Source organism: Eschrichtius robustus, chromosome 7 (genome assembly GCF_028021215.1).
Source record: "Eschrichtius robustus isolate mEscRob2 chromosome 7, mEscRob2.pri, whole genome shotgun sequence".
Classification (NCBI taxonomy): Eukaryota; Metazoa; Chordata; class Mammalia; order Artiodactyla; family Eschrichtiidae; genus Eschrichtius; species Eschrichtius robustus.
The window spans coordinates 123,862,382-123,875,894 of record NC_090830.1 but is presented as its reverse complement, the minus strand read 5'-3'; the positions used below and the strand labels follow the sequence as shown (position 1 = coordinate 123,875,894).

Sequence of the window (13,513 nt, the reverse complement as noted above, 5' to 3'; positions counted from 1 at the left end):
CCAAAACATCATCATAGACACGTTACCTGGAAATAGCATAAGCTATAATCTTAAGCACAATAATATTTTAAGATAGCAAATACCTTCAATTATTCAGGTAAAACACAATACTTATAATCACCAATATCAAACTAAATTTCCTAGTAGTATAATTACTAATATTTGCTCAAAAGTCAATTAATATTTGTTTAATATAATGTTGCATAACCCCTCTCTCCACGGAACAGGAAACAGAAGGGAGGAGGGGAATGAATCGGAGGGTGTTAGGGAGCAAACATGTTGCCTAGAAAATATAAACAGAATGAATTTAACCTAGAAATGAAATGGAGTATTACAGATTTAGTTAAAAGGAAATTGTCTTCAATACTACTTCATAATTCTATTTGGTGTCTAAACACGTCTATTAGCTTGGGGTTTTTCTAGTTTGATTTTCACATCATATATTATAGAAATTCACAAAACAGAACCACAGATTTTTAGAGCTGGGGGAGGCCCCTTGGTGATCACTTCCTAGTTTTTAAAGAGGAGGAAGATTAACCAAAGAGACTTACTTGAAACTGGCTCCACTCATCAGTAGAGTTAATGTCAGAATAATCAGTGATATTTTCTTTCAGGATTATGAAAAATACTTCCTATTTTTGTAACCCAATTTTCACTGGGTTCCTACTCATTTCCTTTGATTCTGAGCGTCTGCACTTGAGTTTATTTTCACAAATGTTGACACTGTAATTCTAAGCAGCCTAAGTACCAGTTGTTGTCTAGAGCATTTGGGAGCTTCGAAAGTCACGTTCACAGAGGCCATACCATTTTCTTTTTTTTCCACATACTGACTTGAATCCTGCCATACTTAATACACAACTCTACAATTAAATTTAGTGCTTGGCAGCTTCTTTATCTCTAAGACATGAATACATATATTACATGCCCAAGAACGTCACGTGGATTAGGAACTTACATCAGCTTTCCCTAAGGTATATAATGTTTCCAAGATCTTGTGATGAAGTAAATACTCCATACATGGCCCCGTCTCTCCAAATTCCCGTTCACTTTCTTCTTGTATCAAGATAACCAACATCTGTTCCAGATGAGATGGAATATTTGTATCTGTCACTGGGGCTTTATCATCTAAACAATAAAAACATTCATCAAATTTTCAAACATTTTTATCTGCACATTTGCACCTAAAATACTCTTTATATTTCCCTGTTCCTATTCAAACAGAAAAATCTGAACCACACACACTTAAGTGAGGTTTATATCTTATTCAAAAACAATCTATATTCTGAAAGATAGTCTATAAGCTAATATTCACGCAAAGTAATTCAGAAAAGGAGCCATTTATATGGGGAATGGGAACACGATCAGAAAAAATAAAAGTAACATCAGAATTTTGTACCCACTTATAATTAAAAAAAATTTTTTTCAATTAGCCAGTTCAGAAGATCTAAACTTTAGGTCTCTTTATATAGAAACAGGTTGGCCGTGAATGTTAACCTGAATAACGTAGGATATGAGGAGAGGACAGGTTCTGTTTTTGCTCACTGCTGCACTGCTTTGTAACAATGCACTTACTGTCCCCAGTTCATCTCCAGATTTGAAAACATGAGGAGCCCAAAGAAAATCCCTCTATTAAAAATTTCTGACCTCTCCTCTCATTAGCAGATACCTACTCCCAAAGTAAAAGCTGCTTCTCAGGAGAATTCTTATAAAATATTGATTTTTCAAAATAAAAATTCATGGATACTTTTTACATATCAAAAACACATGGTTTTATTAACCTATCTTTATTACATAAGGGTTAAATTACTCTCAATAAAATGTGAAGTTTTATAGAATGTCTAAATACAAAATATATTAGGGAATGACAAGTTCTTTTTTACGTCTCTATTTACGTCTCTATTCTCCTTTACTTAGCACTGCTACAGTTTATACTACACAATCCTGGTATACTATGTATCTGATGATTTAAAGCTTTGTCTGTACATATGCACATGTATGTATTATATATACACACACACAGACTAAACCATAATACTAAAGCCTTATGGAGAAAACAATGGAAAGAGAAGGGTCACTCTTGTTTCCCAGGAGGACATATATGTATCAAATTTGATATAGTATGGGACAGTTGTTAAGAGCATGAGACCTGGAGTTGGGCAACTTGAATTCAAATCTTGGCTCTGTCACTTTTAGCTGGATGACCTGGGCAAACTGTTTAAGCCTCAGCACCAACATCTGTAAAATGGAGTTAATCAACACCAGTAAGTGCTATCGTATGATTTCAACGAAATACTCTGTGTAAAGCCCAGTGCCTTAGCACACTGTAAGAATTCAAGAAATGTTAACTTATGATGTCTTACTTCATATTCTTCTAAAATGAGTAGCCTAGGGCTAATAAAAAATAGTGTGTAATTTTATTTGAAATTTGCTTTTTAAAAATGTTTTTTCACCCGTTTTACTGCAGACTTTATATCAACATTCCAGGAAAGAATGAATATTTAAGCATGGTCTGATTACACTTATTTATGGAGAAAAATAATCAAAATGACTTTTTTTTTTGAGAAATAAATGAACTGTAAATTCGACTTGACGGGATTAAAATCCTAGCTCTCACGAAGATGTAGTTTCTGCCGTCCACTCTCATCTCAAACCATGTTTATAGATCCCTGTGCCTTTGCATAAGCTATTCCTTCTATCTGAAATGCCTCTGCCCTCCTTACCTACCTCAAAACCTACTGCTCATCCTTTAAAGCCCAGGTCAGACACTGCCTCCTATCTCTCCCTTCTTCCTTCTCTCTCTGTGCCTGATGCACCTTTTTGTCCCATACTTTACTGTAATGTACACACTTGTTTCTGCTACGAGACTGCAAAAAAATCATTTAAAGCAAGAACTCATAGGCTTTCCTGTAAAGCATTTCCTTAAGACCATGGAGGGGTGAAAAATTCACAAGGGCTAAGAACAGTCATTTGAAAAGGCAGCTCCTCTCAAAAAAGTCTTCTGTAGATCTGCTGTCTAAACATCCAAATTAAGGTAGAAATTATATTTTACACCTAAAGGTGTATACACAGATATAGATAGTCTGATTTTCACTTACTATACAAATATGAAGAATTTCTTTCTTTTAAAGAATTATCTATGACCCCATCAGCTTATCAGATCACCTGTTTTTTTTTCATGTTTCCTTTCAGTTAAAAAACATGTGCCCAATCTGCACATCCACTAGCGTTTACCTATACATTCCTCAAGGGAGCCCATAGCGCTATGTAGCAAGGCTACTCTATTTCCTTACTTCAGAGGTTGCCAAACTTCAGCTCATGGGACAGACCCAGGCTTGCCATCTGTTTTAATAAAGTTGTACTGGAACAAAAGAATGCTATTCTTTTACTTATTGTTGATGGCTGCTTTTGCACGATAACAACAGAATTGAAGAGCTGCAACAGAGACTGTATGGCCTACAAAGCCTAAAATATTTACTATCTTGACACTTTGCAGAAAAATTTTGCCAACCTTTGACCTAATTTATTCACATTTCCCCATATTCACTCTTCAGCCTACTCACTAAGAAAAACTGAAGCAACCAGAAAATAACTTCCAAAGACTCCCTATACCATGTCTACCCCTTCTCCTGAATCTACACCCATATGTTCTTCTTTCTGCCTTAATTTTATGGCTGAACTGTCCACAAGTCTATGAAGGCTAAGCCTCCACTAATGCACTAGGATCCCATGCCCCACTTGCCAACTTAAGGATATGGCTCAGAAATGATCTCATGTGACTCTCGTACCCACCTTTCCTTCCCCACTCGATCATTCTCACCGAAGTACAAATGGCAGTATGTTCCATCTTTACAAAAAATGTAAAACCCCCTCAGTGCCACATCTCCCCTGTGGCTGTTGCTCCATTTCTCAGCCCCCCTTTCCACTAACACTCCTCAAGAGAGCAGTCTTCACACACTGTCTATATACGCTCTCTGTCCATTTGCTCTGAAACTCCCTCCAATCAGGTCTCCTCTCTCTTCCTTGCTATTAAAAGGGCTCTTATCAAGACCACTAACGAGCTCCTCATGGCTGAATCCAATGATCGGTTCCTAGCCTTCATCAGCTTTGACATCATTTGACACTTGGATCCTTCTCTCCTCCTCCAGCTTCTAGGACACCATTCTCTCTTGGCTGTCTGCTACCGAACTGGCAAAAAAGCCCAAATCTCCTTTGCTGTCCTTCTCATTTTCCCAATCTCTAAACATTGAGTGCAGGGGCTTAGTTCCTGAACACTTTCCCCCTTCCATCTATCCTTAGCTATCCCTAGATAACCTCACCCAGTCTCAAGGCTTTAAATCCTACTTACACGCTGATGAGTCTCAATTCCATATGTCTAGTTTAGGCCTCTACCCTAAATTCCAGATTCCTATTTCCTACTGTCTACTTGACATATCCAATTGCATATATAATGGGCGTCTCAAACTAAACATGTCCACAATGCTCTCACAAACCTGCTTCTCCTGCAGTCTCCCCATTCTCAGTGAGTGGCCCTTCTATTCTTCCAACCGCCTAAGCCCCAACATTTGGAGTTATCCATGACTCTTACTCTCATATCCAATATTCAATCCACCAACAAAGCTTTCTTCAAAGTATACCCAGAGGACAATCATTTCTTACACCTCCACCCTAGTCTGAGCCACCGTCATCTCTCAGACCATTGCAATAGTCCCCTAACTGTGCTGCCAGCTTCACCTCTGCATACTTTCAATCCCATTTTCTCACAGAAGCCAAAGTGATTCCTTTAAAACAGATTATGTTACACCTCTGCTCAAAACCCTCTAACGGCTTCCCATCTTAGAGTAAAAGCCAAAACCCTTACAATGGCTTACAAGGCCTTGTGTGAATCTGCACCCTCACCTGTCTTTTGTCACCTCCTCCCATTTCCCTCCTTGTTCACTTGCTCTAGCCACACTTCTTTGTGGTTCCTAGTATAAGCCAAGTGCTGCACGCTCCAGCCTCAGGGATTGTGCGCTGGGTGCTCTCCTGGAACTTCTCCCCCAGGTGCCCCCAGGCTTGCTTCCTCCTCCTTCAGACTTCAGCTCAGAAGTCACCTGGGGCAACAAGGCTTTCTCTAATCTTAAATAGCCATCTGCCCCTGACCCCCACTCCCCAACACACACCTCTATCCCTTTTAGCCTGCTTCATCTTCTCCTTAGCACTTATCATCTGACACACTATGTATACCTGTCTATTTATTGTTCGCTTCCTCCCAATCAATACATAAACTCTGTTAGGACAGAGATTTTTGTCTGTTTGATTGTTATATTTCCCAGTGCCTAGAACAACGCTTACACATGGTAGGTGTTCAACAGATATACTCTTGAATGAATCTACGAGAGGAATTAGAAGTAAAATAAATTGTTTATAAGTTTAATGTAAAATAACTTTGAAAACTAGTTTGAAATGTACTTTAGCATTTCACAAATTTTCTGTTTAATTAATATTAGCATTGTTTCTTACCCGAAGTCTCTATGTAGTAATGGGTAATTGCCTTCCAGTGATAAACAAAATCTTCTTGTAAAGGAAGAGAAGGTGCAAGCTACACAAACACAAACAAAAAGACCACAGCAATTAAGAAAATGGCATTAGGAGTTTCCCATTAAGTATAACTCTGTATTTGTCTACTAATGATGCAAAAGCAGCATAAGAATAAGGGGTGAGCTTTAATTTGATTCTTTATGTCAATATCAAAGAGAAACAAAATGAGTCAAATCCAAGAAAGTAAAAATGATTTATTAAGAAAGAAGACAAACACATTTATCAGCATTATTATTATATTATAGTATTGGGGTTTTTTTCCCCTCCCCGACACTAGTTACTATATATATGGCTTCAAAAGTAACAGCGTTACATGAAAACACAATATTCTATTACTAAAGTATCAGTAAAGTGGAATTATCGATAACCAGGGATCTTTGTACCTAGGACTTTGAAATGCAAGACAGTAAAAAGGCTGCTATGTAATTAGTTACACATCACCAAAGTCAACCCTGTAATCAGATTAAAACTGTTCCGTATTTTCAATGACATACAGAAGTGAATCTTTTCTTTTTAAGCCTAGATTAGACAGTGCATATTTTTAGCAAAATAACTACATGAACAAGACACTACCAATTTAAATTCCACGAAGTCAAAAATGTTTTACATTTTAATTTTGAAATTTACTTCAGGAGTTTTAAGCCCAAAATTATATCCCTTCAGCCATCTCATAGGAAATTTACAAGTATTTCAAATGGGTGTTAAACGGATAGAAAAAGATTTGGATGTACCTTCTAAAACATTTTCTTGTCCTTAAAAAGAGTGAGAGAAAGAGAGAGAGAACTCTCTCTCCGTCCTAGTAGCATCAATACATTTTGGTCAGAAAGTACAGAGTTGACCCAGTTTACTTAAGAACAAATAGGTTTCGGGCTTTCCTGGTGGCGCAGTGGTTAAGAATCCGCCTGCCAATGCAGGGGACACGGGTTCGAGCCCTGGTCCGGGAAGATCCCACATGCCACAGAGCAATTAAGCCCTGGAGCCACAACTACTGAGCCTGCACTCTAGAGCCTGCGAGCCACAACTACTGAAGCCGGCGTGCCACAACTACTGAAGCCCACGCGTCTAGGGCCTGTGCTCCGCAACAAGAGAAGCCACCACAACGAGAAGCCTGCGCAATGCAATGAAGATTAGCCCCCGCCTGCCGCAATTAGAGAAAGCCCACGTGCAGCAAAGAAGACCCAACACAGCCAAAAATAAAATAAATAAAATAAATAAGTTTATAAAAAAAACAAAAAAAACAAATAGGTTTCTATTTTGGGAACCTAAACTATGGCAGCATAATCGTCCATTTTCATATATTCATCTAAACAGATGACCTAAGAGGTCATGTTACTCCTATACTTCTACTTGTTCCATTTTGATTTCTTGGAGTCTCCTGCAGGGACCTCAAAGTTCGAAACCCTGTCAAAACAATTTCCAAACTCTTGAGCAAATTATAAACATTGGTCATGACATCTTAAGTGTTTCAATCCAGAAGATGAACTGTGCTTAGGAAAAAAATGGACCTGCAAAATTTTCAGCAATCATCAACATCTTAATGCTAGCTTTTTCATATGTGCGTATTCGTACCACTCTGAATAGTACTGAATTAAGAAAATATAAATATTCATCTCATTTCCAAATAGAATGCTATGAAAAATTTTAAAAGACTTTAATATCTTTAACAAAGGAGTTAAAACCTTTGGGATTATATACTTCAAGAACATGGGGAAAGAAATAACTTGTAGGATATTGAGAAAACAATTAAAAAGAAAAATAGGAAAGAAAGAATTAACTTGGGAAAATAATCTTCCTGAAATTTTTAGATTAAAATTCTGTTTTAATCAGCTACTTATTTTTAGAATCTTCCTCAAAACACATAAAATTTCTCTTGTTTTTTGGGCCTGGTTTTTTACACACCAACTTTATGTAGTGTTAACAATTATTATTAATTAATTATGTATTAACAATTAGGACAAACCCAAATGAAATTTGGTGTTTCAAAAAATGTACCTAGTTTCTTATGTGTAAACATTATGACTTGTTAAATTTTTCCAAGGGAATTTCCAGGGCATATATGGAATTACAGCATCCTTGTTCCAGATTATTTCACCCACGGGATTTAACTCTATTTACAAGGAAAGTTACTAAATCAGAGGTCTTAAATGATTTGTGTCGGGGCCTTTGCTGTTACAGTCAAATTCAAAGCAGGATGGTGTTGCTTACTTGTGAATCTCTTGCAGAAATTTGCTTTAAATAAGAAACCTATTTACGGAGACAGTGAAACAGTTCTAAGTTGCTAATAATTTAGTAACAATCTTGTTCAAACATGGATAAATTTTCTTATTTAGGTAAAACTTCCTAGTAAACTTGCCTCTTTCATTTCAAATTATAACATGCCAGACATATGTTTTATCATTACATAAAAACATTTACGCTCTGGGTTAAAAAAAAAAAAGATGTGTGAATCAGCATGAGGAGATTCTAATTTGAGTTAACTTCTTACAATACAGAGATTAAATTTTTGAAAATTCATGCGATCGATCACTATCTCAACCAAAAACTGACCTGAATATCTAACGTGGATATCACTTTCTCTGAGAAGTCTTGCCAGACTTCCTGCCGAGGTTATAGTCGTTTCCAAACACATTTGCGGCACCCGCTCCCTGCCTGACTGCTCACTCCCTCCCAGCCCTTATCCCATGTCTGTAATTGTTGAGTTATCCATCTTCTCCACTAGATTGTAAACTCCATGAGTTTACAAAGATTATATCATCTTGTTCATCACTGAATCCCCAGTTTCCAAGTCAATGATGGCAAATAGTAAGCATTCAGTAACGTTTATTGAGTGAATAAACAGCAGTTGCTACCATTTAATGAGTAGTAATGTGCCAGGCACAGCGCTACAAAGTTTACACTTACCATGTGGTCTTAAATTCTCACAATAAACTCTAAGACCACCTGAGTCATTAACTGACCTGCCCAAGGAAACACTACTTGTAATTAGAAACCCGGACTCTCTTTCTCCAAAATGCCTACCACACAAAAGGACCTACCTACATTGATAACTCAGATGAGAACTAGTGCTGTCAAAGCCACATCTGCAGTCTCACATGTATCATGAACATTCCATGCCCAGATCTTTTAAAATGCTTCTTCCCCGCTGCAACTTTCCAGACGCCCATCCTATCTTCTCTGCCTCTCCAAAGTCCAGCTCAAGTCTCACTTCCTCCAGGGAGCCTTCTGCAACTACTCCAACCCTAAGCGTTTACTCCCCTCCTCCTATAGAACTCACTGGCTGAACAATCATCCAGATAATAATAATAATGATTAACATTTATTAAGCACTTACTATGTGCCAGGCACTGCATTAAGCACTTCATATACACAATCTCATCTTAATTTTCACAACAATTCTATCAGATAGGTACAATTATTTCCATTTTACAATGAGGAATTGAAATGTACAAAGACTAAGTAACTTGTCTAGTGAAAAAGCAAGGGGCAGAGGCAAGCCTGGAACCCTGCTCTGACGGGCTCTAGGGGCTAGGCCACACTCTTGTGCACTGCTTGTACTTCAACCAGTGTTTTGTTTTGTCTCCCAATGCATTCTCACTGTGAACTCCCACTGTGCCATGCTTTCTTGGTGGGCTCATAAAATATTTACTGAATGACTAAAGGACTAAAGTTAAAGATCACTTGTTGGAAAAGAATACACTTAAGAAAACACTACATATATTTCATCTGATGTTTTAATTCCTAGTGCAGAGTAGATTTTTAAGGAATTGCTGGTCCCAACAATCATCATTAACTCAACTATAATTTAAAAAGAAAATGTTGCATTCAAATTCTGAAAGATGACATCCATTGAATTAATTAGTTAAGGTAGATGAAACTTTCTTTCCTGACACTGCCCTTTATCCTCTTGGAATAAATCTGCCCTCAAGGATGGAACTGACCGGAATTTAAAAGATATTAGTCCCTGGCAGATAACCTCACATAGACAAAGGCCCTCAACAAATGTTGAATTGTACTAAATGGAAGGTGTTTTATTTATCCTTTGGAGAAGCTGTACTAAAATGATCCACCTCAGAACTACATGGGAGGCCTGATTTCAGACGTGTGACTTGTGGCAACTGGCTAAAAGAATAGATTCATTTCATAACTCTTACCGGCCAATCATTTGTATGCTGAGGGAAAACTGTCATTTCTGAAACAGGAGGCAAGAGTTACGTTACAGTTTTTGTTTTTGATCAAGGTGTGAATTTCTCCCCTAAATTCAAAATGCAGTCTATCAGCTTAATAACACATCTTCAAATACTGATCTTTGAAAACATCTTAGTTGTATTTCATCCTTGTTAAGTAGTTAACAGGAAATGTGAAGAAACCATTAATTAAACAATAAGGAAAACTCTACACTTAAACCCCATTTAAATGAATATGTATCTGGTTGACCCTAAAAAACCATTTGAAGGCTGATCCGATTGAATCAAGAAACCTAGGAAGGGACTTCCCTGGTGACACAGTGGGTAAGAACCCTCCTGCCAATGCAGGAGACACGGGTTCGATCCCTGGTCCAGGAAGACCCCACATGCCTCGGAGCAACTAAGCCCGTGTGCCACAGCTACTGAGGCTGCGCGCTCTAGAGCCCACGAGCCACAACCACTGAAGCCCGCGTGCCACAGCTACTGAAGCCCGCGTGCCTAGAGCCCGTGCTCCGCAACAAGAGAAGCCACGGCAATGAGAAGCCCAAGAACCACAACAAAGAGTAGCCCCTGCTCGCTGCAACTAGAGAAAGCCCATGCACAGCAACGAAGACCCACGGCAACCAAAAATAAATTAATTAAAAAAAAAAAAGAAAGAAACCTAGGAAATAATCATACCAAAACCGTTGAGAAAACATTAGAGATTCACACAATGACACAACTGAAAAAAGGTCATGTCAGAATCTGCTTATAGGATTATCTCCCATCTCTGTAGAATCCTGATAATTCTGATAATTGCAATACTGTATCAGAAAATGCTAATTGGGCATACAAATTAAAAGGAGTACAGAGAAAAGCTAATGAAATAAACTGAGGAATGGTAAGATTAGTACACAGAAAAAAATGTCAAGGAAATAAAGAAACAGAACTGAATAAATGTAAACCAATCTTGGGCTAGGAAAAAAAAATATTCTTCAAATACCACAAAGATGGCTTATTCAGCATTACGTATGAGTTTATTCCCAAGAGAATGTTAAAAGAGGAAAAAAAAAAAAGTATGCCAAAAATTTTTCACAAGATTGAACCTCTTATCAAGGTAAACTGGGAAGTATCACAGCTGAAAACATTAATGCTAAGCAAATAAAAACATTACTTTTCTAAATGCAGTGCATTAACTCCTAGGACCAGGTGAATATAATCCACTCTTAACTTTTTCTCACTAACCTCAGCAAAGTAGAGAACCTGGATATTACAGAGCCAGAGTCAGACAATTTACATGGATAATCTGGTAGATGCTAACATATACAATTATAAAAAGATAACGCAGACAGAGAACACAGGTCTCTGGACAAAAATGAGTCTTTACTGGGAGAGGATGAAAGCCATCTTTCTTTTTCTAACTACTTATTTCTGTAAATATCAGCCTGAATTAGTAAAGAATATAGATAATGTAATAAATTTTTATTCCCAATTATCTCAGTATTTAGCTGTATTGAGTGTTAAAAATTAAATGATTCTTGGTACTTTAAGTTAAGGAATAATATAAAATGTAAATATCACTGTTTTTTATAAATTTCAGTTAAATTCTTAAAATAAGGTGCTGTAGATTGATTGTGTATAAGCCAAGAAAGGAAAATTAAAAGTTGCCTTAAAGTCTAAAACTGTCGTCTCCCTCATGAGTAATACTGCTCTTCATCTATGAAAAACCCTGTCTTGCTTGATTTGATACACTCATTTTCTCAAGAACTTGTAGTAGAGCTAAAATGACTCTTAAACATTTCCCACACAGCACTTAAAAATTGTATTGAAGTTTTGTTTCCATTACTGAGTTTTAAAAATCCATTTTATTTTTATCTGGCCATAAAAACTGTTCTATTGCAATTGGGTTTTGTTGTTTTTTTTTTCCTTAAAGTTGTGTAGATTTGAATGTGCTGTATCACTCAAACTGAACATAGAGAATGACATTTTTAAAACTAGCAAAGTAACACGTCTAGCAAAACTGCACTTGTTATGAACTTCACAGGGTGCATTTTTCAATTTGGGCAATTCTGCCAGCGTAAAGCAAAACAACCGGAGTAAAGCAACTCGACCCCTTTCACTGAAACAGCAGGAAGACATTTTCCTGTTAGTTACTTCTCTTTTATTAGTGTTCGGATATTTGAGTAATGTCTCCCTATGCTTGTGTCTAAAATCCTCAAAGGAGGGTACAATGGCAGGAAAAACGACGAGCGTCCAGGAAAGGAAGAGAAGAAAGGAAACAGATGGTCCCGGTGCTGTGTGAGGGCTTGGAAGCTGTCTAGAGCGCCCTCGACGAGACCCTCCAAACGCCTATTTCGCATCAATCAGTAATGAGTTCGGCCGCAAGGCCTGTGAAAGCAAGAGCTGGCCAGACTACGAAACCGGGTCGGGTGGGCTGCTTCCTCGCCAGAGCCGCGCCCCCGGCCAAGAGCACCCCTTCCTGCCTCCCCACCCCCCAAAACAAAACAAACCCAAGCGGTGTTAGGCCGTTTCTTTTGTCTTGGTCAACGCTGACCACTTGAGGTAACGGCCAGGGAGTCCGGGCGAGAGCCCAGTGGCCCTGCCAGGTGCTCCCCGACTCCCCTGTCCCCACCGGAGGAATCGGGCGACCCCCGACCCGGGCCGGGGGGCCGGTCCTGCCGGGGACCCCCGCCCACCCTCGTGAGCGAAGGAAAGGGCTCCACGCCGGCCCGGAGCAGGAAGGAGAGCAGGGGGTCCACTCGGAGCCAGGCCCGCGGCCCCGGCGCCCGCACGACCCCGCGGCGCCCGCCCCGGGCCTCGCCCCTCCGCGGGGCCGGGGACGCCGAGGGCCGGGCCGAGGCCGCCGGGCTCTCCCGGGGCCGGCGCGGGAGCGTAGGCCGGCCGCCATCCCCGACCTGGCGTGCGCCCGCAGCCCGAGGCCTTACCGCCTCCACGGCGTGCTGCAGGATGGAGGTGAACTTGGAAAACATCCTGTCCCGGGACTGCAGCAGCCTCTCCCGGGACGACCTGGAGAGCTCCTCGATCCGCCGCCGCCGCCCCTGCTGCGGCTGCCGGGGCCGCTCCAGAGTGAAGGCCGGTGCGGGGCGGGGAGGACGAGCAGAGGGCCGAGGCGGGCCCGGCCCGGCCGCTTCGGGTGTGCGCGGGCGGCGAGGCGGCTCCGGCGGGCGCTGCAACGTGGCTGGCGGCGAGGAGGGTGTTCCAGGCGGACTCAGGGCCCGCGACACTCCGGCGGCGGCGGCGGCGGCGGTGCCTCCGGCTCGGACACGGTGGCAGCTCGGCTCGGGTTCCTTCCGCCCGCTCTGCCCGCCGCGGCCTGCAGGGGGCGCCGCCGCGGCCCGGGGGTGGGGTCCAGCCAGGCCAGGCCGGCCCTGCGCCGCGGGGGCCACACGCCGCGGGGGCGGGAGAGGCACCGAGAGGCCGCGGCCTGCCTGGGGCGGGAGTCGGGCCTGGGCGCAGCCGCCCCCCTCTTCCGGCGACACGGTCATTCTTACGTTTTAAAAATTCAGCCGTTCTCACTCACTTTGTTTCTCCGATGGAAGTAACATGCCGATTTTGTATGAAAACGTAGACATGTATGTATACAAAATTCAGAGGTTCGTCTTTTAAGGGCAGATTTGCAAGACCGGTAAGAAAAAGCACAGTATTCCCAAGGCAAACAGGAACCTTGGGTTTAAGTGCTAAGAATTAGAACAAATCAACTAATGCAGATGAAATGGCTTTGCTAAGTGTAAAACTTCATTATTATTTTTATT

General features: G+C 40.6%; 1 protein-coding gene across 1 annotated transcript in view; it reads right to left on the bottom strand.

Moving 5' to 3' along the window:
- The window catches only part of FHIP2A (FHF complex subunit HOOK interacting protein 2A), a 36,696-nt gene extending 23,648 nt beyond the window's left edge, over positions 1 to 13,048 (bottom strand). The window contains exons 1-3 of the mRNA XM_068548620.1: positions 12,686 to 13,048; positions 5,500 to 5,578; positions 956 to 1,125 (exon numbers count right to left, since the gene is read on the bottom strand). Of these exons, the coding sequence (XP_068404721.1) occupies positions 956 to 1,125; positions 5,500 to 5,578; positions 12,686 to 12,730 (294 nt within the window). The 5' untranslated portion in view covers positions 12,731 to 13,048. The remainder of the gene's footprint in view (positions 1 to 955; positions 1,126 to 5,499; positions 5,579 to 12,685) is intronic.
- Between the last annotated feature and the right edge of the window lie 465 nt (positions 13,049 to 13,513).